Raw genomic sequence first — 26,012 nt, forward strand, 5'->3', positions numbered from 1 at the left:
TGCCTTCCTTCCCAGGATGTAGACGAGGGGCACGGAAGACCCCAAGAGCAAGAACAGTGCATGGCATATTTCTTAGGGAAAAGAGGTCCCCATCACCCTTCTCCCAGAGCCGCCAGTGGTGCGTGGCCATCAGTCCTTGGAGGGAACAGACAACAGAAAAGACAGGCTGCACCAACCACAAAAAGGAATGGGCCCATCGCCTGGACATGGGGTGACGGAAAGCCTGTGTCAGAGGTGAGACTACACACTTTAGAGAACAAAGGTTAGCACCTACCCAAGCACGCGTTCCTAGGCTAGTCTGAGTCACAGCCACCAGGTCCTCGTGTGGTGGGTGAGACTTCCCATGGAGCAAGTGAGATGAGGAAGGCAGAGGAGGCAGCACATTCCCAACTGACACAACACAGCACTCACTGAGGGACCAGAGTCTGAGATTCATAGAGCTCTGAGTAAGGGGACACGACTTTCAAGGGCACCTGTGTTAGATAGGAAGGCAGGGACTAGAGTTCAGGGTTGAGAAGGAAGAAGCTGGGCAGCCAGCCTTGCTGCTGGTCTGCTGCAAGGTGCACAAATCCTAGGCCAGGGCCTGCCTTGGGCAGGACTGACAGTGAAGACTCCATCTCGTCTCTGCCTCTGCCAAGACCCTGCACCCCTGCTTGCCCCTGGGCCTGTCACAGCATCTGGGACATAGGGAAGAGGGAAGAAAACTTTAGCCCAGAGCAGCTGGAGAGCCCCCCCAAGGAGGGTGAAGCTCACCCAGGGACTCCCTCCCAAGGTCATCACCCCCTTAGCAGGTCTGAGCAGCAGAGTGCTGCTCTGGCCGTGAGGCTCCAGAAGAGGAGAGGAAGTCTGCTTCCCTCATGAGGCTCCAGAAGAGGAGAAGTCTGTTTCCCTCGTGAGGCTCCAGAAGAGGAGAAGTCTGCTTCCCTTGCTGTCAGCTCTTGTCCCCAGGGGCCTTGCTTTTGGTGTCACGCTTGTTGCCCAGCAGCTTCAGCATCTTCATGGTCTTGAGCCTGCCTTTCTTCTTACCCTCAGACTCAGCCTCTCTTTGGAACTCTGCAGCAAAGAGCAAAGGTACTCAGCCAGGGAGGGAGGGGAGCGCTGGGGGCGGGGGGGGGGGGGCAGTGGCCAGTGTCACTGAGCAGGTGTGTGACCATCAAGTCCATCCACACACCAAGTCATGTCACTATACCCAGTCTCCCTTTTCTCCCTGAGATCCACATATCTGTGAGAACAATCTGGAATCTCTGAGGCAGGGGTGCTCAACCTGGAGTGTATCAGATACTTACAATTCATAACAGTAGCAAAATTAGTTATGAAATAGCAACAAAATAATTTTGTGGTTGGGGGTCACCACAACATGAGGAACTGTATTAAGAGCTTGCAGCATTAGGTAGGTTGAGAACCACTGCAAGGTGTAATAACTTGGGTCACCTGTACTGAGCTACAACAGAAATACTGAGTGCCAGGACTAGGAACACCTCAGAAACCATCTGCCCAAACCTCAAACTTTCACAAGGAAGGCATGTGCCCCTGAAAAGAACCAGCACCAGCCATGCACTATAGGAGCCTAACCCCAGGCTGGTGCTCTACACAGTCAGCTCCATAACCCTGGGCCGGCACCGGAGAGAGGGACCATCACAACGGAAGTGTGGTGAGGGCTGAAGGAACTGGCTCAGCCACCCAGCTCATCTCCAAGCAGGGACCAGAAGCCAGTCTGGCTCCAGCCTCAGCCAAGATGTACCTTCAAGGCCACACAGCGAGCCACAGGTGGAACCAAGGTCAATCCCTGAGCCCCAGCTCTCGGGACAGCAACCTTAGCTACTCTGGACTCTCTGACCCTGAACAAGCTTGAGGTTCCCATGCCCCTAAGCCAACCTGCAGAGCTCTGGGCAAAAACCACTGCTGGTGGACCACAGTCCTTCTGTAGACACAAGGGAATGCCCTGGCTGCCCTTCCAGCCTGAGCCACAGCCACACGGCTATGACTGGCCTCCCTCATTTCACTTGGCTTTCCAGCAAAACAGAGCCTGGGACTCTGCATCACAACCACTCATCCCTGCGGGACGGGGCCTGCTCAACCTCCATTTCCAGGCCGCAAACAGGACGAGCCTCACCTTTCTTCCTGATCATAGCTTCCAACATCTTGTCCTCCTCCTCTTCCCTGGGGTGGAAAAGACAAGCTGAGTGCCCACAGCACCAGGTCATCTGTGAGTCCCTTCCAGCCTCCAGGCCCCACAGATCTGGGCAAGTGGGAGGGAAAGCTGGCAGTGAGGGCAGGGCTAACTGTCCCCCAGGCTCTGCCAGGAAGTGGCTCCACCCACGGGGTCCCAGGCATGGCACCTCTGCCGGTCTTCATCCAGACAGTTGACAATGGCATTGCGCTGGTCGACGAGGGTCATGAATTCCTGCAGCAGCACCTTCTCTCTGGCCCGATCCTCCTCTGTCCAGTCCTTTTCTGTCAAAGCAGAAAGTCAGAGTGAGTGATAGGGACTCTTGTCTTCACAATGGCAGACACACCACCTGAGTTCCTGGGAAGACTGCAGGCCATCCATACTGTGGGTTGAGAGGAGGGCCCAGAGTGCCACTCACAAGCTCTTACAGAGATGAAGATAATTCTAGTAAAAAAAAAAAAAAAAAACAAAAAAAAACCAAAGACACTTGGCTACCCACCAAAACCCTTCAAGAGATACCCTGTAGGGACAGAGATTCTCAAGAGCTTCCTGCCCACCAAACACTGTTCGAGGACACCATGCAGGGCCAATGTGCCCACCAAACACAAGGACACTGTGCAACACCAGCAATTCTTTTTTTTTTTTTTTTTGGTTTTTCGAGACAGGGTTTCTCTGTGGCTTTGGAGGCTGTCCTGGAACTAGCTCTTGTAGACCAGGCTGGCCTCGAACTCACAGAGATCCACCTGCCTCTGCCTCCCAAGTGCTGGGATTAAAGGCATGCGCCACCAATGCCCGGCCCCGCAACACCGGCAATTCTTAAGGGCTTCCTGCATACCAAACACACTCTTCAAGACCCCAGTCGGGGCCAGCACTCCTCAAAGGCTTTTGGCAACAGACACTTGGTAGCAGCTTTTTGTTTTGTTTTGTTTTTCAAGACAGGGTTTCTCTGAACATCTTAAAGCTACCAGGAACTGCTCCATTCCCCTATGACCTCACCGTGCCAAAACTGAGGGTTGGGAAGCCCCAGCCTAGTTCTGGGGACAGAGTATGGTTTCACAGTCACCACCCAAGTTCAAATCCTGTTCTGTCTTTCTTCTACCTAGACCCTGGTACGTTACGCTCCTGATCTACAGGTAGGGAACTGAAGCTTTGGAAAATGAAGCCTTTGGCCAGCAATGCCCAGAGAAGGTAAAGCCAAACGGAACCCAGGAAGCCTGACCTCCTACATGGTGACCTTTCTTGGTATCTATGGACCCAACTCCCTCAGGGTCACATAAATCAGCTTCATCTTCAAAAGCAGCATCAGGGAGAAGCTAAAGGGGACAGGATGACAGCAACAGCCTTGGGCTGATGGTTTCATACCTGCTCTAGTTACACTGGACTCCTAAGTGGTGGCCACACCCCCAGCTTTCTGCTGAGTTAGAAGTGACTCACAGTTGGCAAAAGGGGCCTAGGACATTTTGTGACTTGGGGTCACTCCAGCCTTCCAAGTTCCCCAGTCAATGGAGAGGCAAGATTCCAGTCAGAGAGATGGGAGACTGGTGTTGAGGGCAGACACAGGGCAAAGTCAGAGCTAGAGCTCCTACACAAATAAAGACACCCTGGCCTCAGGTCCATTTCTCTCTAAGCTAAGCTGTGAAATGGCAATGATGGCCCACCACCCAAGCCTGGTGATGCCACAACACAGGAAAGAGGTCAGAGCTCTGGATCCTTCCATAGCTCTGTGGTCTCTACTAGCAGCTATAGATCAGTGCATGCCACACAGACAGACAGACAGACAGACAGACAGACAGACAGACACACATACACACACACACACACACACACACACACACACACACACACACACACACACACAACAGGTCAGTGTGTGCCACAGCCACAGACAAGGAAGTCAGTCTCTCTTCTACTCCATGCCCCAACTCATCCCTTGGCCCAAATGAAGTTCCCAATATGTCTGGACTCCACAAATAGTGGGTTCTAAGAGTCAAACTTGGGTCCTCATACTTGCACAAGCACTTAGTGACTAAGCCACCTCCCCAGACCTTCAGAGTTTTGTTTTGTTTTTCAAGACAGGGTTTCTCTATGTATTCCTGGTTGTCTTGGAACTCACTTTGTAGATCAGGCTGGCCTCAAACTCACAGAGCTCCGCCTGTCTCTGCCTCCTGAGTTCTGACTTATTTTTAAGTCTCTAAGATGGCTCACCTGGCTTGTTGAGAAGACACCGAAGCTCAAACTCCACATCAGCCTGGCGCTGCTCCAGGTTCTGCTGCTTAACACTGAAGCGTGTGATGAAGAGGAATAAACACTTCTGCCAAGTGCCCACCACCCCACCCCACCCCCCACCCCCACCCCCGTGCTGTGTCATGGCAGAGGGTGAAAGCTCCCAGCCCTCCCTCCACAGACCCCGGCAGGGAGCAGGCAGGGCAGCCCGGACTCACACATAGATGAGCTCTGACTCTCGCCGCACTAGTAGGTGTTTCTCGTGGATGAGCTTGAACCAGTCCACCAGCATGTTGTCCTCGCTGCCCTCTGGAAGCCAGATCCCCACTGAGGCCAGAGCGGGCACCCCTCCCAGCTCAGCACCCCCAGGCTGAGGGGCTCCCACCAGCCCACAGCCCTCAGCTAGCTCCTTCTACAGTTCCCGCACCATTTGCTCCGCCACGCAGCTTCTCCTCCAGCAGAACGCCACGGTGTTCCAGGGCATCCAGCTGGCGCTCAATAGTGTCCATCTCACCGTAAATGTCCTCCTCAGGGATATGCTGGTCAGCCTGGACCTGCCCAACAATAAATACTCTGGTTACCTAAAGAGCAATGGCCCTCCCCTCCAATTCACAGGGTCTGCTGGCCACTGCAGGCTCTAGGAACCCAGGTCCTGACCCACAGGTAGAATAAGAAGCAGCATCAGTGTGGGGAAGGGCCAGAGAGGGGACAGCCATGACCAAGGGTCTGACAGACTCCCAATGAGAGGTCCAAGTTCCTACTCCAGAAGGAAGCCTCTCCCTCCGCTGTCACTCAGTTCTTTGTGGGACAGTGAGCTAGTGTAACAGGTTACAGAGCACACTGGGGACACCTTCTGAGAAGCACGAGTTTCTCCTAGCACTAGTGTTAGAAACAAACACCCCACCCACCGCCCCTGGCTGCACAGGATCCCTGATCTAATAAGTGCCACCTTCAAGAAGAGCCACCCATGGGTCCCAGATGCCTAAGGCTGCTGAGGGGAGGATGCTGGGTCCAGGCCAGCTGGGCCTCAGGGCCTCTCTGTGGCACCTTGCGTTTGATGAGTGGAAAGCCATGTCCGGGGGCAGGTGGTCTCACGGGCTTGGCTCCTTTGGTGGCCTTCCTTACGGTTGGAGATGCAGAGGGAGACGGCTTCCGGTTGAAAGGGTTCTCCTTGCAGGAAGACTGAAGGAAGAGACACCACAGATGGTTAAGTCTGAGAAGTCTGATCATACAGGAACATGGAAAGCAGGCCAGGACCCAAGGGACTGGAGATGAGGGCCCAGGAAATAACAGACTCTCCCAAGTTCCATCTCTCTACATTCATTCAGCAAACGGTTCCATTTCCAGAGTGCTTCCCAGTGTCAGTTCTCACAATACACAAACTTTCTGCTCCAGAGCATGGCTGAGAAAAAAGTCCTTGTATGAGCCCAGTGTGGGAGCACACCCCATTAATTCCAGCACCAGGAGGCAGACGCAGAGACAGATAGATCACTAAGTTTGAGGCCAGCCTGGTCTACACAGTGATTTACAGGACGGCCAGGGTTATAAAGTGGGAAAGGGGGTGGGTTAAAAGTTGAGCTTAAGGCTGGGCGTTGGTGGCGCATGCCTTTAATCCCAGCACTCAGAAGGCAGAGGCAGGTGGATCTCTGTGAGTTCGAGGCCAGCCTGGTCTACAGAGTGAGTTCCAGGTCAGCCTCCAAAAACAATACAGAGAAACCCTGTCTCGAAAAACCAAAAAAAAAAAAAAAGTTGAACTTAGAAGGTAGGGAGTTAAAATAAAATAATCAGAATGCCTTTGTTTTCCTTGGGCTCTAGCCCTGGTGTCAAATGCACATGGAAGCCTCGCTTACTGCACGCTCAGTGCAGAGGTTAAGCGCCCAGCCCCAGGTCACCCACTTCCTAGAGGCCCAGTAGCATCCACCACTCAGGGGCAGTGGTCAGGGAGTGAGGTCAAAGACCCCACCCTGGACTACACAGTCACAGTCTTCACAGCCAGCTTTCTCCAGTGGAGACTAGAAGGCTCAGAGAGGCACAGTGCCCCCACCTAGGGTCACCCAGCCAGGAAATGCAACAACAGGACTCCTACCCTCCCTCAAGCTAACAGATGAGAGGTGATTCTCCCCTACGTACCCTCTCCTTCCTACCACAGACACCCTCAGACAATGGCTCTCCATCTTTCTGTTTCTCTAGAGGCCTGCCTTCCCGACAGTGCCCTTCAGCTTAGGGGAAGCAGGCACCCAGCCTGAGGCCTTAGCTTCCTTGTACCTTGTGGGGAGAGGGGAATGCCCCTGCCCTCATCCAGTCAGAGCTGGAAATGGACTAGCATTTGGTTTCATGAGGTAACAGACACAGTCTCTACACTGAGGCAGAGACATTGTTGTCACCCACAACCCGTTTCCTGCTCCAATCCCAGAGGTGAGAGAGGGACTGGGTCCCTTAGGAAGACCCTGGGATTCTGCCCTCTCCCTCTGCACCAACACAGAGAGAGTTCAGTAAAGTCCATGGCCTCTGAGCCCTTTAGGCTTTTTTAACCACAGAATCTTTCTCTCTCTCTCTCTCTCTCTCTCTCTCTCTCTCTCTCTCTCTCTCTCTCTCTCTCTCTCTCTCTCTCTGTCTCTCTCTCTCTGTCTCTCTCTCCTTTTTTTGCTTTTGTTTTTTTCAAGACAGGGTTCCTCTGTTTTGCTTTGGAGTCTGTCCAGGCACTCACTCTGTAGACCAGGCTGGCCTTGAACTCAGAGATCTGCCTGCCTCTGCCTCCCAGGTGCTGGGATTAAAAGTGTGTGCCACCAACACCCGGCCACAGAACATTCTTAAATCAGTGTCCTGTACAATCCATGCTTTCATTACAAGTAGAGCAGGGCAGGCTGCAAACATGGCTCAGTGGTTAAGAGCACACACTGCTCTTCCAGAAGTCCAGGGTCAGGGTCCCAGCACCCACATCAGGTGACCACAGGACCCCTTGGGACTCCAACTCTAAGAGGGCTGACTCCCTGTGGTGGCTATCATAGGCAAGGCACTCACATGCACAGACCCATACATGGATACACATAATTTCAAATAAGAAAATAAGATACCCAGAGGTTCTTCAGAATACTCTGGAAACTTGGCACTAACCAGTAGCTTACTGTCAAAAGCAGGCCTTCTCAGCGTCACACAACAGGTCGCAGAGCTGGAAGTACCACACCTACCTGAGTAGCTGTGGTTCAGTGAGGGTCAGTCTAAGAAACAAGTGAACTTAGAACTACAAAACCTGTCAAAAGCCAAATGGCCAGATAGTGGTCAGCCAGACCCTCCTCATGCCCACTTTGCCTCTGAGAGAAGACAGAGCCTAGCAAGGGTCTAGGGTTGGTCTGGTCTGTCCTTCGCAAACATTCCCTCACAACCCATAAAAGAGGAGCCCAGGAGCTCAGGTGTGCGTCCTGAGCCCCTACGCCTGATGGGTCATTTCAGAACCTGCTGACCAGACAATGGACCGCTCAAGAACAGAGACTACTAGGCCTGTGTGACCCAGGAATCCAGGTGTCCCACACACACGGGCAATGATGGAAAACAGGATGAGCCCACACCCACCAGCTAGAAGGCTGCTTCTGACACACTGGGAGAACCCACCTTGATCTGCAGCTGTGGGGATGAGCTCCCCGGGGACGGGGCAGGGCTCCCGTCTCCAGCCAACAGGAAAGGGGTGGGGGTAGCACCACTGCAGGGCTTGGTGGTCTGGGTACTTGGGTTGCACCTGGTCCTGGTCTGTGGCGTTTGTTCGCCACTAGGCTGTCCCAGCTCCCCAGAAGGCGAAAGGGAAGAGTCGGCCAAGGGAGTGACAGAGTTCCCAGATGTGCCAAGGGTACCAGGCATGTGCACGGTAGGGTCTGAGGAGCTCTTGGGTACAGCAGGCGGTTCCAAGGGCTCTGCATTGGCAGTGTGGCTGGAGCTCTCAGAGGACAGGCTCTCCACACTAAGGGCTGGCGATGGTGTGGCTGAAGGAGGCTCCGAGTGTGACAGGCGGGAAGCATGGAGAACTGTTGCAACAGAACAGCAGAAACATTGAAGCGGTGGACAGGACTTCTGACCTCCCCCATCACACCCTGCTCCCAGAGCTGGAGGTAGCCTGGATACCAAGCTTTTCCCCATCTGGATGGGCAAGAGGCCAGAAAACACCAACCCCATGCCAGGACCCACATCACAAAGGCACTCAGCCATCAGACCCCATCTTGCACCTGTGATGCTCTAGGGTGCCACCTTGTGGCACATTTATGGCCCTAACTTCTTACCCAGAGAGACAGCTGCCTTGCACTCCCCCCTCCCAAGTGCCCCATGGTCCTCTCACACCCAAGCCCACTCAAAGGAAACCTCTGGGGCAGATGGGGATTCTAGCACAGGGCAGGCAGGGAGATGAGGCTGGCCTCGGTCTCTGGCAACAGCAGAGGATGGGGGCGGCACCTGCTGCAGCCAGTGCTGGCCCGGGCACTGCCAGGCACGGCTTTCTCCTTCTGCAGATGCCATGGACTGTGCCACCACAGTCGCACTTCCTGGATGAAGTCAGATTCAGCAAAGGGTTCTCCCTAGCTAGGTCATCTTTAGACATAGCTCGGGCCACCTTCAGAGCTCATGCCCCCTTTACCCCAAGCCCATCCACCAAGGGGACCCAGGGCACAGGCCACCAGAGTGTTGGCCTCTAACTGTTTCTGGCGGGTGCTTGGTCCCACAGAGCTTTCAGCCACACCCCTAGGAGTGGGAAGGGGACCAAGGGTTTAAGACAAATCTGAGGTCAAACCAAAACCTGGGGAAAGGGACCTGGAGCCGACCCCCATCTCACGTGAGGAGACAAAAGCCAGATGAGGGAAGGACTAAGTCCTACAAAGCCAAGCTGCTCGGTGGCTGGAGATGAGACACGGGGAGGCAGGGTTCAGTGAAGCCCTGCCTCGGGCCTTTCAGAAGCCCAAGGGAGGGCTGTGTCAAGCCCCTCCCTGACTGCCACACTGAATTAGCATAACAGGAAACTTTAAAAGCAGGGATTCAAAGCCTGCCTCTGCTGCTTAGGCACTGTGCGTCTCTTATGACATGGCAATAATGCTGCCCTCTCCCAGCCTGCTCGAGGATGAATGGGAGATCACGCACCCACAGTGTACAAAACTACGAAGTCCCCCGCACCTCAGACGCAGCACTCACCAAGTGGGGAGGCACTGGGTGCTCTCGGGGCAGGGCGCTTCTTTGTCTTGGGGCTGCTGGTGGGGGTGATGCCGTACCAGGGGTGCAAGGCCTTGGGTGTAGACTCTGGTGGGGCTGGAGCAGGGCCTGGTACTGCTGGGGCTGACTCTTCCTCCTCCTCAAAGGGGTTGTAGGGCTTGGGCTCTGGCTCGGCTACTGGGCTCTTCTGGGTCCTTTCTTCCAGGCCTCCGTTCTCCACCTGTCTGCTTGGTGGCCCAGGACTGCTGCTGGGGGGCAGTGGGGCTGGCTTCTTCTTTGGCTCTGTCTGCACCAGTGTGATCCATGGGGGGTCTTTCCTTGGTGCTGGCATCCTACAGGGAGGCCAAGGCAAGGGGTCAGCCTTCTGCCGGCTAGGAAGTTTCAGTCTGTCCCAGAGGAGGGAGACACTGCCCCCTGTGCTCTCCCAAGCCTAGCCCCAAGGTCAGGCCAAGCACATATGGTTGACGGTGGTCACATCCCAATAGGGCACCTTGAAGCCCAGAGAAGACAAGCCTTCAATCACACAGCTGCTGTCAATGCAGCTCCCTAAAAGGGGCTGTATGACATTTGATGACATCACCCACCTCTCTATGCCTCAGGCTCATTTGCTCTATGGAGGCTTAACCTAACATTCCGTTTCACAGGGTCCAGTGAGTCCTAAATCCTGCCCAAGTGTGGTCACACACCAGGAGCTGCACAAATGTTCACTAGTAGGACACTGTGGTCCCTTACCCCTCACAGGGCGACCATCCTGATGAGGACAGCTCTCAAAGAAGAGCTAGAAGCATGTCCTCCCTGGAGTCGGGGAGGAGACAGCCGGGCACAGCAGCTCTGCTTGTCCAGGCCTTTCTGTGTACTCTGTGAACAAGGACTAGACTCCTGTGTCACCCAGGAAGTACAGGCTTAGGGAAGCAAAATGACTCTAGCGATGGCTATCCCCACTTGGGGCACAGGTCAGACAAACCGGGGACACGGTTTTCCTTCCTCACCGAGAAAGGAACCTCCCTGTGGGCCCAGGAAATCCTATCCCCACCTGGGCCCTAGAAACCCCCCCACCACTGACACCTTTCAGGGCCAGCATACCTCTCTGACAGCTTGGGTGTCCCTCTTGGCCTGGGAATAGGAGGTCCCTGCAGCCTTCCTAGACGTGAAAAGACAATGAGCCAGGCCTTCAAGGGCTGCAGAGGGGCACCAAGAGCCAGCCAGGGTGCTGGCTTTGCAAGGAGTGCCCTTGTGCCCTACCCAGCAGGGCACAGACCAGGGTGACCACAGCCCCTCCCTAGCTAGCCCTCAGGGAGATTAGATAAGACGGAAGGTGAATGGGAGGCTGCAAGGCTTCTGACAGGCCCAACTGCACGTTAGCTGACAAGTCCCCACCCAGAACCCCTCAGTTACTTGCTCTACACCAGGGTAGCTGCCCAGTGCCACCTCCCTGAACCCCACAGCCTCCCTCGGCTCCCTTCCATCCACTCCAGCAGCGTGTCGATCAAATTGTTTAGGGATGCCTGTGCCTGTCACTGTTTCCTCCAAACATTTTCTGTGTCCCTTTTACTCAAACCTAAGCCAGACTCCAGAAATGCTGGGCAGATTCAACTACACAGAATGTTCTGGTACAAGTCCGGGAGGCTCTCTTCCTCCAGCCTTCATTGCCTTTCCTGACTGAATGATAAGAGATGCTCAGCATATCTCAGGTTCTCATGAGCACACAGCATGTATTCATCCAAGAATACAGACAGCAGGCCAGGAGTCTCCGCTGCAGTTCAGGTGAGCTCAGGAGGCCTAACCCCGCTGACCTCCCCAGGCCCCTCAGCTCTCTCCAGACAGATGACAGATAAGCATGATGGGAATGGGAAGTTACTTGGTGCATACCTGGGAATGACCCAGGACACATATGACTGATATCAACATGCACAGTCTCAGGACACATATATGTACATTTGCTACACTCCAAACCACAAGACAGAAACAAAACATACACCTGGAACACAGGTGGGACTGTGGTTTTGAGCTGTACCAGTTTGAAGAATTACATGGCATGACAAGGCATAAGGTGACCGGCACACACACACATGACCCCATCACACACACATACAAGTGCCAGCTCAGAAAGCAGTTCACAGGGCTGGAGACATGCCTCAGCAGTTAAGAGCACTTGTTCTTCCAAGGGGACACGAGTTCAGTTCCCAACACCCAAGTCAGGTGACTCACAACAACCTGTAAGTCCAGCTCTTCTGGACTCTGGACTTTGTGGACACCGACAGTCACATGCACAGACACAAACACATACAACTTAAGGCAGGAAGGGAGGGAGGGAGGGAGGGAGGGAGGGAGGGAGGGAGGGAGGGAGGGAGGGAGGGAGGGAGGGAGGAAGCTGGTTGATACTATTCCTGGAACACAAGGCTATTTACATGCCCACAGGTGGGGACACATTCAGCCAGCACGCCATGTCCAACTGAACCCTCACTCACCATTCACAAGGCCACTGCTGACACCCTGATCCACCAAGCCATCCTGCTGCAGGCTAGACCGTGGCCGTGGTGTTGGGGGCGTCAAGGCTGAGTTCTCAGAAGCCTTCCTGGGGGCAGGTGTGGGCCGGCCAACAGGGGGACTGGCCACCTCCTGGGGCTTGCTGGGAAGAGGTGGCTTGTTCAGGATCTGGGGCTGTACCTCGGAGCTGGCCTGGAGGCCATCTGCCTCGGCCACCCCAGCCACACTTGGGCTAGGGTCACTGTCCTCTCCATCCTTGGCTGCTTCTGCTACCTGCTGCTGTCTTCGCTGTGAGAGGGGCCTAGTGCCTGCCCCGCCTCCTGGACCGAGCCTCGCGCAGCGTTCTGCACACACAAAGGTGCCTTCCTCCAGCCCACTGCTGTAAGAGCCAGGGAGAAGTGTGCTGGAGCAGTACCGACATCTGCAGGGACAGAGCAGGCGGGGAAAGGCCTCCATCAGAAACCAAAGCTATTCCCTCACCCCCTCCCTCAGCGGCCAGGCCCACCCGGGACTTTCCAGAAGGAAAAGAGCATGGCGACTGCCAGAATCAGGGGAACAGTAAGCCAAGTCAAATTGGAAACAGGAATTGTGAAATGTGCTTGTGCTGCAAGGGGAAGAGGCCAAAGTGCCCCAGGGTTTGCCCCAGGGGAAGATTGTCAGTAGTCAGTGACTCAGGAAATCATTTTGGCTCCCTGCCTACCAGGTTTGTTTTGGTTAAGTTTTCCTTTCACTTTGTTTTTCAGGGCTGGGAACCAAAGCCAGTTTAAAAAAACAAAAACAAAAACAAAACCACTAAACACTGTGCACTACCCCTTGGGCCACAGCTCACTGTGAGCCAGCCTTGTGAATACTGGATAAGCACCCCACCACTGCGAGAGACACACACACACACACACACACACACACACACACACACACACGTACACGCGCATGCAGCCTCAGCTCAGCATGCTTTTAATGAAATAGGGTAAAATACAATACTTTATCAGAGTGACTCCGGGATGATTAACACAGCTGCAGGAAGCTCTTATACGGGCTGTGCATCTACTGACATGCTTCATACCATGTATGCACATCCAGTAATAGCAAATGTGTGTTGGGGGGGGATTTACTTTTCTTTTGTTGTTTTTTGTTTTTGTTTTTTCAAGACACATTTTCTCCATGTAACTGTCCTGGCTGTCCTGGACTCGTTGGTCTGAAACACAGAGATCTGCCTGTCTCTGCCTCTCAAGTGCTGGGAATCCTGGCTTCCTTAGGCTGGGAATATAGCTCTGTGGTAGTGTTTGCCTAGCAGGCATAAGACTGGTTTAGTCCCAGCACAAGGCCAAACAACTTTGGATCCCCAGGAAGTCACACTTAAATATAAGAAAATTCTTTGTGGCCGGGCGTTGGTGGCGCACGCCTTTAATCCCAGCACTCGGGAGGCAGAGGCAGGCGGATCTCTGTGAGTTCCAGACCAGCCTGATCTACCGAGCAAGTTCCAAGACAGACTCCAAATCAATACAGAGAAACCCTGTCTTGAAAAAAAACAATGAGAACAGGAGGGAAATCCTGTGACTGAGCAGGTCTTTTTTTCCTAAGCCATAGTTTGTTCCTCTATAAAGCGAGGATAAGCTGAATGCTTGGTATAAACAGCCCACAGAGTGTGAACAGCCCACTGGGTGTGAACAGCCCACTGGGTGTGAACAGCCCACTGGGTGTGAACAGCCCAGTGGGTGTGAACAGCCCAGTGGGTGTGAACAGTCCAGTGGGTGTGAATGGTGAAGTTGGTGTGGACAGTCCGGTGAGTGTGAACAGTCCAGTGAGTGTGAACAGTCCAGTGAGTGTGAACAGTCCGGTGAGTGTGAACAGTCCGGTGGGTGTGAACAGTCCGGTGGCTGTGAACAGTCCGGTGGCTGTGAACAGCCCAGTGGGTGTGAACAGCCCAGTGAGTGTGAACAGCCCAGTGGGTATGAGGCACAGTCTGTATGAATTGCACAGTGGGTGTGAACAGTGTGCTGACCCCAGGGTGCTCCCGCCCAGGTGCTGGGAGATATGTTCTGCCCTATAACACTCACCGGAAGCAGTGCCGGTGGTAGAGCCTGCCCTCAGCCAAGTACCGCTGCACCAGGTGCACCCGCTGCCCACAGGCTGCGCACACACTGCTCGGGGGCTGCTGTCTACCCTGCTCCGCCAGCCTGTCTGAGGAGAGCTCGTCATCCTGCAGGAAATGGGGTAGAGTTACCAGCCACGCTGCTCCTGGGTAGCTGCCTTTCCCTCCCCCATCACAGCCGTGTCCCTTGAATGTACACCAAGCTCCGTGGTGCTAACATATGAAGATCAGAGAACAGGAGGCTGTCGCCTTCTCCCACACGAGAAAGCACGAGCCCAGAGAAGGGTGACTTTCTCAACATCCCAAGCCAGTATGGAAACAGTGAAGCCCAGACTTCCAACTTCCAAAGAAGGCTCCTAACACTGGGACAGGAAACTTTGGGTTGTAAAGTTGCTCTAGCCGACCCTCCTTTCCTCTGGAGGCCTTGATCTCCATTAGCTAGCCCAGGAGTGTCAGCCTACTCAGGCAGTCTGGGCCTACTTCTCTCTAAATCTCATGAAAAGCTTGTGTCCCTTGGAGAGGGGACTAACAAGGTGGCCCCCACTTCTCTACTGAGTGACTTTGGACAAAGTCATTGTTTCCTGTCTGGACAACAAAGGCCTGAGAGATGCCACTGTGGAGGGGCCTCAGTGATGTCACACTGAGTGGTTCAAAGCTCAGACTCCACAGAGTCAAAGGGAATATTCCCATCATTATGCATGTAGCTCCTGACGGTCCCGTGATGGAAAGGACAGCGTGAGGTCTGTCCACTCGGCCACAGCAATGACCGTGACTCACTCAGAGTCTGGAGAAAACATCCAGGCTCCCTCCTACAAAATGGGGCTGTTGGGCTGGCACCCTGGCCCTGGGAACCCAGTAGGGCAACAGCAGAGAATACCCTCCTAATATGGCCACGGCCTGCTGCCTCCCACAACAGTCACCATGACGACAGCTGTGCCCTTCACCTACTCTTCCACCCAAAAAGTCTGCCTACCTGAGCCTCCTCTCCTGGTTGCACAGCAGGTGATGCAGATGTGGGGGAGGGGGTTGCTGGGTCCTTTGCTGAGGTGGGTGGTGAGACAGCAGCTACAAGACAGGAAAGACCCTGAGGTGGGTACAGAACCTGGAGCTTAGGGAGATACCAACCCACCCAAAGCTCTACAGCCACCAGCTCCGGGCAGAACACCGGGCCGCAACTGTAATCTATGTAACGCAGAGCAGGAAACACTTCCATTTTCAAGTCATGTGCCAGGGGCAAGCCACTCACTCAGTGGCTGAGTCTCCCTCAAATGGAGCCAATGATTCCCACCATGCAGGTCTACCACAAGCATAGGTACAGTAGGCTGGTCACAACTTCCTTCCCACTCAGACAGGGATGAAGCCTCATCTGAAGGCTCAGGGAGGTGGCCTGCTCACTGAGGTCACCCGCCTGTCTCCAAGTGAGCAGATGTGGCCCGGAGTCAGAGGAAACCCCACACACATACCAGGGCATCCCTCAGACCATCTCCCTCCTCCATCAGCTAGTGTCAAGTTGAGAGCCTCCTCTGCACCCAAGCAGTAAAACAAAGCCCAACCTCTAACGCCTTTAGAACTCTGTGTGGTAACTTAACAAGTCAGGTATCCAGGCAGCTCATCCATAGAGCGCTTGAGTAGCGTGATCAAGGCTGAGTTCAACCCCAGGACCAAAATCAAACAAGCAAAGTGTGCACGTGTGTGCATGTGTGGTGCACACCTGTCATCCCAGTACCCGGGATGCTGAGGAATGTGAACTCTGAGCTAGCCTGGGCTACAAGCAAGACCCCATCTCAAAATATAATTAATTAGTTAATTAATTAAAGAGCCAGTGAGATGATGAAGCAGATAAAGGCTCTTGCCGCCAAGTCTGAAGATTTGAGTTCAATCTCCTGAATCCACATGGTAGACGGAACGAACTGACTCCCACAATTGTCCCCTGCCCTGCACACATGTGCCATGACAAATTAAATAAATGTCAATTTTTTGGGGGGTCAGAAGGGGGCTCAAGACAGGGTTTCTCTGTGTAGCTCTGGTTATCCTGGAACTAGTTCTGTAGACCAGGCTGGCCTCAAACTCACAGAGATCCGCCTGCCTCTACCCCCCAAGTGTTGGTATTAAAGGTATGCACCACCATTGCCTGGCTTAAAAAATGGCTCTGACAGAGGACCTGGCTGGAGTTTTTGGCATCCACATGGCATCTCACAAACACCTGTAACTGCAGTTCCAGGAGACCCAATGTCCTTCTGGTCTCCTGCAAGCTATTGCACACACATGCTGCACAGAGCTATGCTCAGGCACACACATACTCATACATACAAAACAAGTACCTATACTAAGAATGGTAATACGCTGGGCTCCTGAGAGATGTTCTGTTTAATGCTTTTTTCCCTTCCTCCAGCATCATACAACACAGTCTGAGACTTCCTCTTTCCCCAGCAGCCAACACCGTGCCTGGCACACAGCAAGGGCTCTAAAAGTATTTGCTAAAGGCACAAGACGTTCCAGGTGCTGGGACATCAGCATCGCAGCTGTGCAGGCAGAGATGGCCTGCAGGGAGAGGAGGAAGATGTGGGGGCTGGACAGGGCTCAGTGCAAGGTGCCTGTTTAGCTAGCGTGTGGGAAGCCCTGGGTGTATTCTGTGTTCCCCAGAAGAAAGGGGCAGGGCCTACTGTACAGATGAGAGGCCGGTGCCCCCCCCATTTTCCACTTGCCCAGAAAGTACAATACAGGACCATCTGGAGGAGGGAACACAGGATTGGAACACATCAGAGCGGTGGCAGATGGGATAAAAATGGTTTGTGTATGGAGGACAACTGACAAAAAGATACAAATTTATCAATGGAACCCCACAGGACACCCCCACCTTGCAGGCAGGTCTAGGAAGTGACTTCCAGATCGGGGTTAAGAGAGATGACTGGCCAGAGACTGGGAACTAAAGTGAGCGTGACAGCACATCTTTAGCTCTGCTTAGAAGGCGAGGAAGAAGCATCCTGAGTTTCAGGCTAGCGTGAACTACATGAAGACTGTCTGAAAGGGAGGAGGGAGAGCAGACTAGAGCAGTGCAGCTTGGGAAATAGACAAAATTGTGATCGGGATTACACGGTCCACTCATGGATCCTGACTATTATGCAAGGTACACTTGATCAACAGTATAGATACACACACTCTTTTACAGCAGGCTAGCTAGAAAACACCCTTAGGCTGAATTTCATCTTTTATAAATCAACAACACACTGCAGATGTTAGTCATTTCCCAGACTTCAAAAGTTACAGTCGTGAAACTGTACCACCCGAGTGGGGAACATGTGAGTCCTAACCTGGAGAGGGCAAACATGCTCAGCAATGCCCCTGTAACTCCTCATAACAGCCCTGCGGGGTGGGCACTGTGCACAACCCCATCGCAAAGAGGAGACGGAGGCTGCAGGTGAAGTCTGAAACCACGTTCTTATCTCTACCGAAGCTAGACTCCTTCCCACCAGTGACTCTGGGGTTTTCCAATGCAGTTTCCTTGGCAAGTGCAGATACCAAAGTTCCAGCGGGCTCAAGCCAGCTGCGTGCGTCCTCCATAACACTGTTTACCCAGTTTAAAACCCTAAGGTTTGCTTTTGTGTTCTGACTGTGCGTGTATGTGTATGTCGATGTCCACATGAGTGCAACCCCTATAAAGGTCGGATCCCCCGGAGCTGGCTATAGGCAGCTGTAAGCTGGGAGCAGAACTCCCTTCTTTTTTTTTTTTTTTTTTTTTTTTTTTGGCTTTTCGAGACAGGGTTCCTCTGCGTAACAGCCCTGGCTGTCCTGGAACTCGATTTGTAGACCAGGCTGGCCTCAAACTCACTGAGATCCTCCTGCCTCTGCCTCCCAAGTGCTGGGATTAAAGGTGAGTGCCACCACCACTTGGCTCTTTCTTTCTTTCTTTCTTTTTTAATTAATTTATCTTCTCATTTAATTTATGTGTATGGATGTTTTGCCTGCATGTATGTATGTACAGTACATGCATGCATGGTGCTCCCACAATCTGGAAGAAGGTGTCAAGATCTCTTGAGACCCACTGGAGTTACAGACAGTTGTGAGCTGCTATGTGGGTGCTGGGAATTGAACCCAGGTCCTCTGAAGAGCAGCCAGTGCTCTTTTTTTTTTTTTTTTTTTTTTTTTTGAGACAAGGTCTCACATTGCAGCCCTCCCTGGCTGGCCTAGGAATCCCTTTGTAGACCAGGCTGGCCTTAAACTCACAGAAATCAGCCTGCCTCTGCCTCCTATGAGCTGGTATGCAAGGCATGTACAACCATACCCAGACTTTTTTTTTTCCCCTAGAGAGGGTTTCTCTGTGGCTTTGAAGGCTGTCCTGGAATTAGCTCTTGTAGACCAGGCTGGTCTCAAACTCAGAGATTCGACTGCCTCTGCCTCCTGAATGCTGGGATTAAAGGTGTGTGCCACCACCGCCTGGTTCAGACCCAGCTTTTTAAAAAAACAACTTTTTTTTTTTTTTTTTTTGGTTTTTCGAGACAGGGTTTCTCTGTGGCTTTGGAGGCTGTCCTGGAACTCCCTTGGTAGTCCAGGCTGGTCTCGAACTCACAGAGATCCACCTGCCTCTGCCTCCCGAGTGCTGGGATTAAAGGCGTGCGCCACCAACGCCCGGCAAAAAACAACTTTTTATTATTATTTATTTATGTCTGCTCATGCCTGATGCTTGCAGAGGCCAGGAAAGCATCTGATGCCCTGGAACTAGAATTACAAACAGTTGTGAGCCTCTATGAACATGTGGGGGTGTGTTGCTGGGTCCTCTGAAAGAGCAGAGAGAGCTCTTACCCACTGAGCCATCTCTCCAGCCCCACTCCACCCCATCTGAAGAGACAGACTGGCTTCTCCTCACACAGAAGACACAGAAAACATGACCCACGTGGGACTTTTTGGAGCCTAGTGGCAGCAACTGCCCAGTCAGTCAGGACTCAGGACCCTGGATCTCAGCCCCACTGCTGAGCTCTTGTATCGTGTTCTCCAGCTCCTTGCTTCCCTCTTTGGATTCACTTCCCCTACACAGAAAGGAGCTGTCTGTCCCCAAGCGGCCCTGGGACACTCAGCAACCTGACTGGAACAGAGGGGACACCTGTGCCTCCCTGCAGCATATCCCCTTCTCTATTCTGACGCCAGGAGGCGGGCACTGCAAAGAAGCTGTGCAGCAGCCCAGAAGAGAGGAGCAGCACTGCAGAAAGAAAAAGCCCCAAGTGTCGGGACAGGAAGTGTCAGACAGGAAATGCGGTGAGTGAGGGGTGAACTCCTGGATGAGTTCACCTGAGCTTATTGTCTGTCTCCCCCCACCACACACACACACACACACACACACACACACACACACACACACACACGGCAAAGCAGACAGGGTCTAATTCTGTGGCACTAGCTGGCTTCAAACTTGAGGTGATCCTTCTGCCTCAGCCTCCCAAGTATGGAGATTTCACCCAAGCCAGTGCTGTTTAGTGTAATAAATATATGAACCAGCAAATTCACAGTCAGTGAATGAATGACAGACTATTTCCTGACTATTTCTTCCTTTTTTTTTTTTTCTTGGAGACAGGGTTTCTTTGTATAGCCCTGGCTGTCTTTGAACTCACTCTGTAGACCAGGTTGACCTCCAACTCAGAGATCCACATGCCTCTGCCTCCGATTAGAGGCATATGCCACCACCACCCTGCCATCTGGCTTTTTTTTTTTTTAAATGTATAAGTGCTCTGTCTGCAGTTCTGGGATGCCTGAGAAGAGGGCACCAGATCCCATTATGGATGGTTCTGAGTCACCATGTGGGTGCTGGGAATTGAACTCAGGTCCTCTGGGAGAGCAGCCAGTGCTCTTAACTGCAGAGCCATCTCTCCAGCCCCCCTGGCTATTTCTTAACCACCAGGGCAGCCTCCCTGAAGGGCTGGGTCCCCTCGTACCTTGACCAGAACTGGTGAAGTGGTTGTAGTACTGGGACACGTAGGTCATGATGCTAAGACAGTCGGGGACACTCATGGAGACCATGTCATTGGGGTCCAGGAGAGCAGGGATCCCCAGCTCTTTTTCCGCCACTTCAAACGCCTGGGGTGGAGGCAGGTGCGAAAGTGGAGACAGGAGCAGCCGCAGTGAAGAGAGACGGCAGAGTTAGTGAGTACTCAGAGTGGAACCGGCCCATTGTAAGGGGATGGGTGACTACGGTGCCAGCCCACAGGGTGGTGTGAAGAGGAGAGAGGGGAGGAGAACCTCTGTGACCCCTGCCCTCTCCCGCCACAGCCCTCTGCGCTCCCACCTGTCTGAGGACTCACCAAACGGTTATTCTCAAAGACATTTTCCTTGGAGAGCGACTGGAAGTCTCTGCAAGAGACAGGAGGACTGGTCAAGAGAGGTGACGGGCAGTCAGCCAGGAAGGAGGGGGAAGAGGTGACCTTCTCCTGGCAGGACTAGCCTCGGTTCTATAAGGTTTGGGAGGGCGCTTACGGGTTCCTAAGGAGGAAACTGAGGCTGCAAGCCCCGATAGAGCTGTCACTGTCAACTGGAAGCAGAGAGTGAGCCTATGGCCCCTGAAGGCACCCAAGCAAGGCCTGAGAAGTCTGTGAGAAGGGGTGGGCTCAAGGCAAGCTCCCAGTCTTGGGCTGGATTCCCAACTCTTCCCCAGAAGGCCTTCTCCTCAGGCAGTGGCAAAAAGGGCCAACCAAGCATGTGGACTTGCATCGCGGGCACCCGTGCAGGGGAGCCCACTCTTCCCAGCCGCTCACCTGACAGGTGCTCACCCATGCAGGGGAGCCCACTCTTCCCAGAAGCTCACCTGACAGGTGCTCACCCATGCAGGGGAGCCCACTCTTCCCAGCAGCTCACCTGACAGGTGCTCACCCTGTGCTACCGAAGACAACGCTGAGATTCAAGAGGGAAGCTAGTCAGCCCCGGGAATCTATACTTTTGGAACTTCCACCGAATGTCACAAACACACAAGCCACACCAAGAATGGAATCCAAAAGCCCATCTAACTCCAGGAGGAATGTTTCCTTGGTTTTTTGTTTTGTTAAACTTGTATTATTTATTTGTGTGTAGTGTGCATACATATTTTCTTGTTTATTTATTTATTTATTTATTTATTTTTGGTTTTTTGAGACAAGGTTTCTCTGTGGCTTTGGAGGCTGTCCTGGAACTCAGTCTGTAGACCAGGCTGGCCTCGAACTCACAGAGATCCGCCTGCCTCTGCCTCCCGAGTGCTGGGATTAAAGGCGTGCGCCACCAACGCCCTGCCTACATGTGTTTCTTAAAGGGCCCAAAAAAGAACAATTAGAGCCAGAGTAGAACTGAACCTAACCCAGAGCTGCTAGGACTAAACAGATGGCCTGTCCCATCAGTCAGTCCTGGGGACAGCTTCCTTAGAGGGGACTTCTTAGTTCCCTAGTAAAGGGCTTCTAGGCTTCCGAAGTGAGGCAGGTGAGTGATGGCAGCACTTATCTACCCACAGGGCACTGGTGTGGGAGCAGGCTTCATCCATCTGTGGAGACTAGCAGGCTGGAGCATGAGCAGGTAGGGCACTGTGGGCCTGCTCTTTCAGGAAGGCTGTGTGACTTGGGCGGGACAAGAACCCCACCTGCCTCTACTGCCTGAAACCGCAGGAGAACCCCAGGCCTTGCTCCCAGGAATGAGGGCCAGCAGGGTCTGAGAGTGACAGAAGCCTCCTAGATACCGCAAAGTGTAGCAAAGTTTACAAGCTTCGCCACTGCCTAACAATGACCTTCTTCAGCCAGCTACTTAGTCTCCTGTACCTCAGTTTCCTGGTCTGTGACACTAAACACAATGAATGTCCAACATGGGGATTCTAAAACCAACGACACAAGGGCAGCTTGTCTGGACAGTCTGGTTTCCTCAGCAGTGTTCTTTTTTTTTTTTTAAGATTTATTTATTTATCACATATACAGTATTCTGCCTACATGCCAGAAGAGGGCACCAGGTTGAATTGTAGATGGCTGTGAGCCACCATGTGGTTGCTGGGAATTGAACTCAGGACCCCTGGAAGAGCAGTCAGCGCTCTAAACCTCTGAGCCAGCTCTCCAGCCCCCTCAGCAGTGTTCTTAGAATGTGGGGTCATAGTTGGTCCCCATTGCTTCCCTAGGCCCCTACACAGGTTCCTGGTGATTATGAAGTGTTCTTGTACATATTTGCTGAAATAATACACGATAAGAACTATAAAACTGTAGTACTGGGACTGGGGAGGTGGCTCCTTGTGATGCACTTGCCACAGCAGCATGAGGACCTGAGTTCAATCCCCAGCACCGATATAAGCAGCAGGTGTGGTGGTGCACACGTGTGACCCCAGCACTGAAAGTGGTCTATCATCTGACCTCTAGTCTACACACACACCATATAAATATACAGACATCATTAAACACACACAATACTAGCTTTTCCCCCCAACTTTTCCCCCTCTGTCCCTAAATACCATCTGGGTTTGGGTAACGCAGATCTCTTTTCTGAGAATTTTCAAAGGCCGAGAAAGTTCCATTTGGTTCTAGAGGAAATGAAAGCAAAGAAATGAATGCCACATGGGTCCTGGTCTCAAGGGAATTCAGAAAAGGCTGGAGGGAGAAGGGCATGCATGGTCCAGTTCCTCCCCAACACAGCAGGAACCCCCTCACCCCCCCACACACACAGAGGCCTGGGGGCAGCACTCACCCCACACACACAGAGGCCTGGGGGCAGCACTCATCCCCCCCCACACACACACAGAGGCCTGGGGGCAGCACGGGGCAGGCAGGGCCTGCAGCCTCAGAGGCTAGACCCCTCACCCTACCTATACTCATGTACACATCTGCCCCTAAGTGCCGAGGGTGTAACTCTCTGCTTGTGTGCTTGCTCAGCGCGCATACAGGCTTGGATTCAACCCCAGCAAATAAATAAATGGACAGATAGACCTCCACCGTTCTCCGTGCTTTATGAGGAACCTGGCCTCAGTTTCTCTCCCATGCAGGCAGCATGGTCCAGACCCAGCCTCCCTAGCAATGAACAACTGGATTGAGTCCCAACCTCTGCTTAGGAGGAAACACCCTTCACACCTGCTTCCTGAACATGAGTGACCACCTCAGGCAGGACTTTGGGGGCTTCTCTTGACTTTTGCCGTTTCCCCAGGACGTCTCCCCTGGAGGCCTCCATCAGGCACTACTGTAGAGTTGCCTTGAGCTCCACTTGTGTGACAGTAGGTAGGTGGTTTTGGTTTTGGCTTTGAGATTCAAGACAGCATTTCTCTGTGTTGCCTTGGCTGTCTTAGAACTGGCTCTGTAGACCAGGCTGGCCTCGAACTCTCAGAGATCCACCTGCCAGTATGTAGGCTTTTGCCTTGTTGGCTGTGATCTCTGACAGGATGAGGGAGCAGCGACTATACATCCGTTGACCAGATGAAGGAGTTAAGCAGTCATTCCCACCAACCCCCACCACCACCTAATCGTACCTCTTCTAGGGGTTAGTGTTAACTGCATGCTTATTATCTTATTTAAAATCCTCAAGTCCTCACCATAAGGCTGTGAGGTAGGTCTTGTTATCAACCCCACCTTCCAGATGCCCAGAGAAGCAATAACCAATGATTTTCCCCAGGGCTTAACATTAGCACCAGGCAGCCAGCACTTGCGGGGGAGGGGGGGCACCTAGCATCCAGACATTAAATCCTCCCTTGAGACTCATCCCATCTCCTGCCTCAGGGCTAGTCCCCAGCAAAAATACAAGACTCCAGAAGGGCAGCTCCAGAACAGGGGCCAAGCTCCGATCCTCACCACTGCAAGCCCAAGCCCACCTCCCTACTTCGTTAAGCACTGGGTCCCATTATAAAGCCTGGCTCTCTTCTGCACCCACACCCCCAAAATGCTGTCTTCCAGGGCCCCTCCGACACTGTCCAACTGGACGCACCCCAAATCAACTTAGAGCTGGACAATCCCTTCGGGCCCTCCCACATTCTGTCCTATGGAGACAGGTCTGGGAGAGGTCCACAGAGACACTGCAGGTTCTGCGAGTTGGAGGAGCCCTCCCCGGGGGCTATAAACAAGACAGAACCAGGTTTGCTACTGAAACCTGAAGTGAAAGGAAGGCAGACCCGAGATGAACTGTCACTTTCAGTTTTACGAATAAATAAATCAATGAACCAATAAAAAGAGGTTCCAGGCCTGGCGTTGGTGGCGCAGGCCTTTAATCCCAGCACTCGGGAGGCAGAGGCAGGTGGATCTCTGTGAGTTCGAGGCCAGCCTGGTCTACAGAGCTATTTCAGGGCAGCTAGGGGTGTTACACGGGGGCTGGGGGGGTCCCTCAGGGAAGAAAGCTGAGGTCAATTGTTCTGCAGGTCTGAAAACATTTTCCCGGGAAACCCTTTGGAGTAGCTGGGGTAGGAGGGACTCACTTTCCAGCAGGAAGTCACAGATTGGCAGCTGTCAACTGTCCTAGAGTCTTCCCCCTGCCAGGCTCCTTCTCTGCCCATCGCGGTGCCCCACTGTGAACAGCGGAGCCATGGGGCACAGACCTTGTCGGATTCCCAGTTGGGAAGTAGTGCACCCCAAGTCACCCGACAGTCATCAACGCAGGAGCTCCGTGCCAGAGACCGGGTTAACACCCCGAAATGCCTTACAGAGAGGTGGCTTCCCTCCACCCCTCTAGGTTCTTTCAATGTACTCCACCCCTCTAGGTTCTTTCAACGTAAATGACAAAACAGCTGAAGAGAGAATTGAAACTAATGACCTCCATTCCTACGGGAGTCCGACAAAATATGGGACTCGGAGAGTCGGATGACAAAAGCTTATATATAGAAGGGAACCGTGCTGAGGGTTCTGGGGGAGGGAAGGACCGGGGAAGTGAATAAAGCCCGCACCGGGCAGCTGTCTCTCAGGTAGGAAGTGATCGGGGGCAGCATTCTTTCTAAGACCCTTCCCGGTGGTGGCTCTTACAGATGTAAATTCTACTGGAAAAAGAGCCTTCTTCCAGAGCACTCGGAGGTCTGCTCACACCAGCTCGAACTTGGAGGCAGCCTATCCGGAGGAGTGGCACATTCTGATTCCCTACAGTCAAGTTTGGGGGTGCTACGCTCAGTAAGTCTGCAGGAGCCTGGAGTAGGGGCGTCCCTAGGGTGGGGATGGGGGCAGGGAGGTCAGAGTTCCCGCCTAGAGGTCAGAGCCTGACACCGGTGGCCGGAGGTGGGGGAGGGGTGCCTGGGTCTGGGGGTCTCGGCGGCCCCGCTCCGCACTCAGGGCGGACCGGTGCGGACTCCCGGACCTCTCAGGGCGGCGCGTGCCACCGCGTCACTGAGGGGGGCGGCGGTCCCCAGCCCCGCGCGCTCGCGCGCCCCGGGCACTCACAGCAGGTCCGGCCGGTGCCGGTGCAGGATGGCGCAGAAAGCCAGGCCGTCCCGGAAGGAGCTGCTCAGGTCGCGGATGTCCACGCCGCGGTAGCCCTCGCACTGGCGGCGGCACCAGGCCAGGAGAGCGCCCCGCGGCCCCGCCATGGCGGGCCGGGCTCGGACGGCCCCGGCTGGGGCTCGCACTCGGGCTCCGGCTCGGAGTCAGGCGGCACTAGGCTGGCGCTCGGGCTCCGGCGGGGCCGGTTTCCGGCTGAGTCTGCGGCGCGGCTCGGAGCTCGCTCCCTGGCTCGCTCGCTCGGGGCGCCACCGGCGGCCGGGGCGGGGCCTCGGTGTCCTCGCTCGGCTCTGGCGCGGCTAGGGCTGCGGACTCGGCTCCCGACCCCGCCCGGCCAGCCTGCCCCGACCTGCCCGCGCAGCCTCCGCCCCGCGAGGCCCGGCCTGGCCGGCCGCCGCTTACTCACCGCGGCCCGCTGTACTCATTGTGGGCCGGGCCGGGCGCCCACCGCCTCCGTCCCCGCCCCCGACCG

The 26,012-nt window shown here is 53.9% G+C and overlaps 1 protein-coding gene and 1 long non-coding RNA gene across 4 annotated transcripts; one reads left to right on the forward strand and one right to left on the reverse strand.

Moving 5' to 3' along the window:
• Positions 1–411: 411 nt before the first annotated feature.
• On the reverse strand, positions 412–26,012 carry Micall1 (MICAL like 1). Of its 3 annotated transcripts, XM_040754156.1 has the most exons (17): positions 25,484–25,510; positions 22,594–22,662; positions 20,447–20,495; positions 20,081–20,222; positions 15,130–15,221; positions 14,122–14,264; positions 12,046–12,485; positions 10,661–10,718; positions 9,560–9,909; positions 8,003–8,409; positions 5,441–5,575; positions 4,821–4,947; positions 4,612–4,702; positions 4,376–4,449; positions 2,340–2,454; positions 2,114–2,160; positions 412–1,053 (listed from the first exon to the last, which is right to left on the reverse strand). In XM_040754156.1, the coding sequence occupies exons 4-17, from the start codon at positions 20,163–20,165 to the stop codon at positions 932–934; spliced, it is 2,286 nt and encodes a 761-aa protein (XP_040610090.1). In that variant the 5' UTR covers positions 20,166–20,222; positions 20,447–20,495; positions 22,594–22,662; positions 25,484–25,510; the 3' UTR covers positions 412–931. The 3 variants fall into 3 exon arrangements, with proteins under 3 accessions (XP_040610090.1, XP_040610088.1, XP_040610089.1); XM_040754154.1 differs by lacking the exon at positions 22,594–22,662 and having other exon boundaries at positions 25,484–26,012; XM_040754155.1 differs by lacking the exons at positions 22,594–22,662; positions 25,484–25,510 and adding an exon at positions 24,535–25,414.
• LOC121142944 lies at positions 956–4,618 on the forward strand. The gene is made up of 3 exons (XR_005880105.1): positions 956–1,071; positions 3,274–3,358; positions 4,359–4,618. It is a non-coding gene; the product is annotated as an uncharacterized LOC121142944 (long non-coding RNA).

This window comes from Mesocricetus auratus, unplaced genomic scaffold (genome assembly GCF_017639785.1).
Source record: "Mesocricetus auratus isolate SY011 unplaced genomic scaffold, BCM_Maur_2.0 Super-Scaffold_100010, whole genome shotgun sequence".
Taxonomy (NCBI): Eukaryota; Metazoa; Chordata; class Mammalia; order Rodentia; family Cricetidae; genus Mesocricetus; species Mesocricetus auratus.

Coding starts and splice junctions, on each gene's coding strand:
- Micall1 (XM_040754154.1), bottom strand. CDS start 25,629: ATGGCGGGGCCGCGGGGCGCTCTCCTGGCCTGGTGCCGCCGCCAGTGC. Junction 12,486..14,121: donor TACCACCGGCACTGCTTCCG/GTGAGTGTTATA, acceptor CTGTCCCTGCAG/ATGTCGGTACTGCTCCAGCA. Junction 4,450..4,611: donor GAGTCAGAGCTCATCTATGT/GTGAGTCCGGGC, acceptor CACACGCTTCAG/TGTTAAGCAGCAGAACCTGG.